The sequence below is a fragment of the Chelonoidis abingdonii genome, chromosome 19, assembly GCF_003597395.2.
Source record: "Chelonoidis abingdonii isolate Lonesome George chromosome 19, CheloAbing_2.0, whole genome shotgun sequence".
NCBI classification, from domain to species: Eukaryota; Metazoa; Chordata; order Testudines; family Testudinidae; genus Chelonoidis; species Chelonoidis abingdonii.
Window position 1 is genome coordinate 4,162,345 of NC_133787.1, and position 4,107 is coordinate 4,166,451.

Sequence of the window (4,107 nt, forward strand, 5' to 3'; positions counted from 1 at the left end):
AGTTCACCTAATACAAGACCGGTAGTGCAATCTATTTATCAAAAGGGGAGGAGGAGGCGCAGAGAAGAGAGTTGGTGGGAAGTTGAACTTACCCAAAGAGAAATGTATAAAAACTGCTCAAAAATAGCAGAATGAAAATTTAAGAGCCACCAAGTCCCACTCAGGCCGACTCTGTTCATCTGGCATAAGACAAACAAGTTTGTTTACATTGCAAGGCGATAATGGTGCCTGCATTCTCGGTATGTACCAAGTCGCCTGAAAGGTGAGAAAAGGTGTTTGCAGGGCACGTTATGTAGCCAGTGTCGCAAGAATTTTACATGCCAGCATACACTAAAGCAGAGAGTCAGCAACCTATCACGAAAAAATGTGTGCCGAATCTCATTCATTCACTCAATTAAAGGTTTTGGTGCCAGTCAAAAACATAAAGAACGTTGTTTAGAAAGCTCTCTCTATAAGTCTATAGTATATAACTAAACTATTGTTGTATGTAAAGTAAATAAGGCTTTTAAAATGTTTAAGAAGCTTTATTTCAAATTAAATTAAAATGCAGAGCCCCCCAAACTGGTGGCCAGGACCCGGGCAGTGTGAGTGCCACTGAAAATCAGTTTGCGTGCCACCTTTGGCACCCGTGCCATAGGTTGCCTACCCCTGCACTAAAGATTCATATGTCTCTTGATACTTCAACCACCATTCCAGAGGACATGCATCCATGCTGATGATGGGTTCTGCTTGATAACGATCCAAAGCAGTGCATACTGATGCATGTTCATTTTCATCATCTGAGTCAGACGCCACCAGCATAAGGCTGATTTTCTCTTTTGGTGCTTTGGGTTCTGTAGTTTCCAATAGAGCAGGAGACATACAATTCCCCGCAAGGAGTTCACTCCTAAATTCCCTCTAAGCTGCGAGGGCAGGTGGCTATGCAGCAGCCTATTAAGCACCATGCAGGCACTCAGGGCTGCGGCGGGGAGAAATGCCTCTCCTGCCACAGCCGGTGGAGAGGCACCTCTCCTGCAGCTTCCACCCAGCCCAGCCCAGGTGCTGCTGCAGGGAGAGAGAGATGGGGAGAGTCCTCTCTCCCTGCTGTAGCCCTGGGGCAGCCTGCATGCCAAACTCCTCATCCCTGGACCCAGGCCAGAGCCCAAACCCCAGCCAGAGCCCTCACCACCCCCCATACCCCAGCCCTCTGCCCCAGCCTTAAGCCCCCTCCTGTACTCTGAACCCCTCAGCCCCACCACCGCCACATGGATTTTGTTATGTGCACCAATATGGAGGTGATGTATGACACATCACCTCCATATTGGTGCACATAACCAAATTCATTCCGCACAAGCATGGGAAAAATTAGAGGGAATACTGGTTCAGTCACAAATTTAATTACCACGTTATTTTTTTAATGAGCATCATCAGCATGGAAGCATGTCCTCTGGAATGGTGGCGAAAGCATAAAGAGGTTTGTGAATCTTTAGCGCATCTGGCACGTAAATACCTTGCAACACCGGCTACACCAATGCCATGTGAATGCCTGTTCTCATGTTTAGGTGACATTGTAAACAAGAAGTGGGCAGCATTATCTACTGCAAATGTAAACAGACTTGTTTGTCTGAGTGGTTGGCTGAACAAGAAATAGGACTGAGTGGACTTGTAGGTTCTAAAGTTTTACATTGTTTTGTTTTTGAGAGCAGTTATGTAACAAAAAAAATCTACATTTGTAAGTTACACTTTCATGATAAAGAGAGTGTACTATGGTACTTGTATGAGGTGAATTGAAAAATACTATTTCTTTTGTTCATCATTTATATTTGTAATAAAAAATAGAAAGTGAGCACTGTACATTTTGTATTCTGTGTTGTAATTGCAATAGATATATATGAAAATGTAGAAAACCATCCAAAAATATTTAATACATTTAAATTGGTATACTATTGTTTAACTGTGTGATTAATCACAATTTATTTTTTGAACAAGATTAACTTTTTTGAGTTAACCATGTGAGTTAACTGCAATTAATCGACAATCCTAAATTTTTTTACAACATTGCCAAAATCAGGCTATTAATCTTCAATGAACATCATCTAGAAGAGCTCTAGAACAGTCAGGATTTTATGGTTTACTCTGTGTAGAAATGGTAAGGTGTTTATAACACGATGGGGAGGAGGAAGGAAGTAATTGATACACGTACTGGTTTGAATGTTCTCTGATGGGAGTTCTAACTTTATGGCAATACCACTCAGTACAGGACAAGGCTCAACATGGAAGTCAGAAACAGGGGCTGAGATCACGCTGCCCTTCTATATTTCTACAGGGGCGGTGGGTCCTGGCCTAACTGAGAGACGGTCCAGGGAGGTTTGGAGGAGGACGGGGGATCCTTGTGTGGCAAAAGCTGAGAACCACAGGACTGATGGACTACACTAGCTAGAAACCTTAGCAGAAAGTTTGGTATTTCTGTATTTGCAGGAATAATAAAGTACGGTAGTTTCCTAAGAGCAAAATTCAAGGTTTGCATCTTTTCTTCCAGACAAAACCCCGTGTGTTCAATAGACCACACTCTGTATCCCTCTTAGGGCCTGGTCCAGTGTCCATCACCATCAGTGTGAACACCCCAATTCACTTCAGCGGGCTTTGGACTGAGCCCTCACTGACTCCCACAGACGCATACTCCTCTCTCATGCTCTACCGCCTCCCACATGGACCCTCCCTCTCCCAGATGCACAGGCCTTAACTGCACTGGAGTATTTTGCTAAAATTTCTCACAGTCCTTACCACTGGTGGAAGAATTGGTGGGAGTGCTAGGCAGGGTGACCAGATGTCCCGTTTTTATAGGGACAGACAAGTTTTTTGGGACTTTTTCTTATATAGCCACCTTTTACCCCTCACGTGCATCCTGTTTTTTTCACAGTTGCTGTCCAGTCACCCTAGTACGAGGGTAGACAAGATATTGGTGGCTCCTGACATGTTAAGCACTACGGTGTGGTCTATATCTAAAACGTAGGTTGACCTAGCAACATTGCTCAGGGAAGTGAATCTTTCACCCTGCAAGAGATGTAGTTAAGCCCCCAATATAGCCACTGCTAGGTCAAGGGAAGAATTCTTCCATAAACCTAACTACCACCTCTCGAAGGAGTGGGAAAACCCCCTTTTGTCCCTGTAGCAAGTGTCTACACTACAGTGGCAAAGCTGCAGCACTGCAGCAGTAGCTCTTACAGTGAAGTCATGTAGGCCCTCTCTAAGCAAGGTTAGATGACACGGCGATTGAAGTAATTCAGAGATTCCAAAGCCTGAAGGGACCACTGTGATCATCATTTGATCTCCTGCATAGCTCAGGCCACAGGACTTCCCTGAATTAATCACAGACAGAAGTGCGAGCAGTCCCTGGAGCTGTCTACACCAGCACTATCACCGTCCTTAACAGCAGCCAAACTAAGCTAGAGGTAGCAACGGAGGAAAACTTTAGCAAGGAATTCCCCGTAACAGATACAGGCGTATTAGAAACACGCCCACGTGCCTCTCGTCGTCCCCAAACAGATCCCGCCACGGCAAGAGGTCTGTGGGGCTGGGACTCAGGCAGTGCCGCTACACTAAATCTAGCCAGGCCTCGGGCTGGCAGGGAAGGACAGGCGAAATATCAGTGGGTGCCAGCGATGAAACTTGTGAGATCAAAGATGGCACCGTGGGCTGCATTAATAAAGGGAAAGGAGAGTGGCTGATGAAAACATGCCTTGAGGGGTTATCGGAGCCAGAGTAGTTAGATGAGTGTCAATGCTACCAGCTAAGAGTGGGATCCAATGGTTAGAGTAGGGGGCAGGGCTGGAAGTCAGGACTCCCGGGTTCTATCCCAGCTCCGGGCGGGGGGCAGGGAGTCAGGACTCCCGGGTTCTATCCCAGCTCCGGGCGGGGGGCTGGGAGTCAGGACTCCCGGGTTCCATCCCAGCTCCGGGCGGGGGGCTGGGAGTCAGGACTCCCGGGTTCTATCCCAGCTCTAGGTGGGGGGCTGGGAGTCAGGACTCCTGGGTTCTATCCCAGCTCCGGGCGGGGGGCTGGGAGTCAGGACTCCTGGGTTCTATCCCAGCTCCGGGCGGGGGGCTGGGAGTCAGGACTCCCGGGTTC

At 47.1% G+C, this 4,107-nt stretch overlaps 1 protein-coding gene across 1 annotated transcript in view; it reads left to right on the forward strand.

The window, feature by feature from the left end:
* Positions 1–221: 221 nt before the first annotated feature.
* The window catches only part of E2F4 (E2F transcription factor 4), a 22,906-nt gene continuing 19,020 nt past the window's right edge, over positions 222–4,107 (forward strand). The window contains exon 1 of the mRNA XM_032788516.2: positions 222–239. Within this exon, the coding sequence (XP_032644407.2) occupies positions 222–239 (18 nt within the window). The remainder of the gene's footprint in view (positions 240–4,107) is intronic.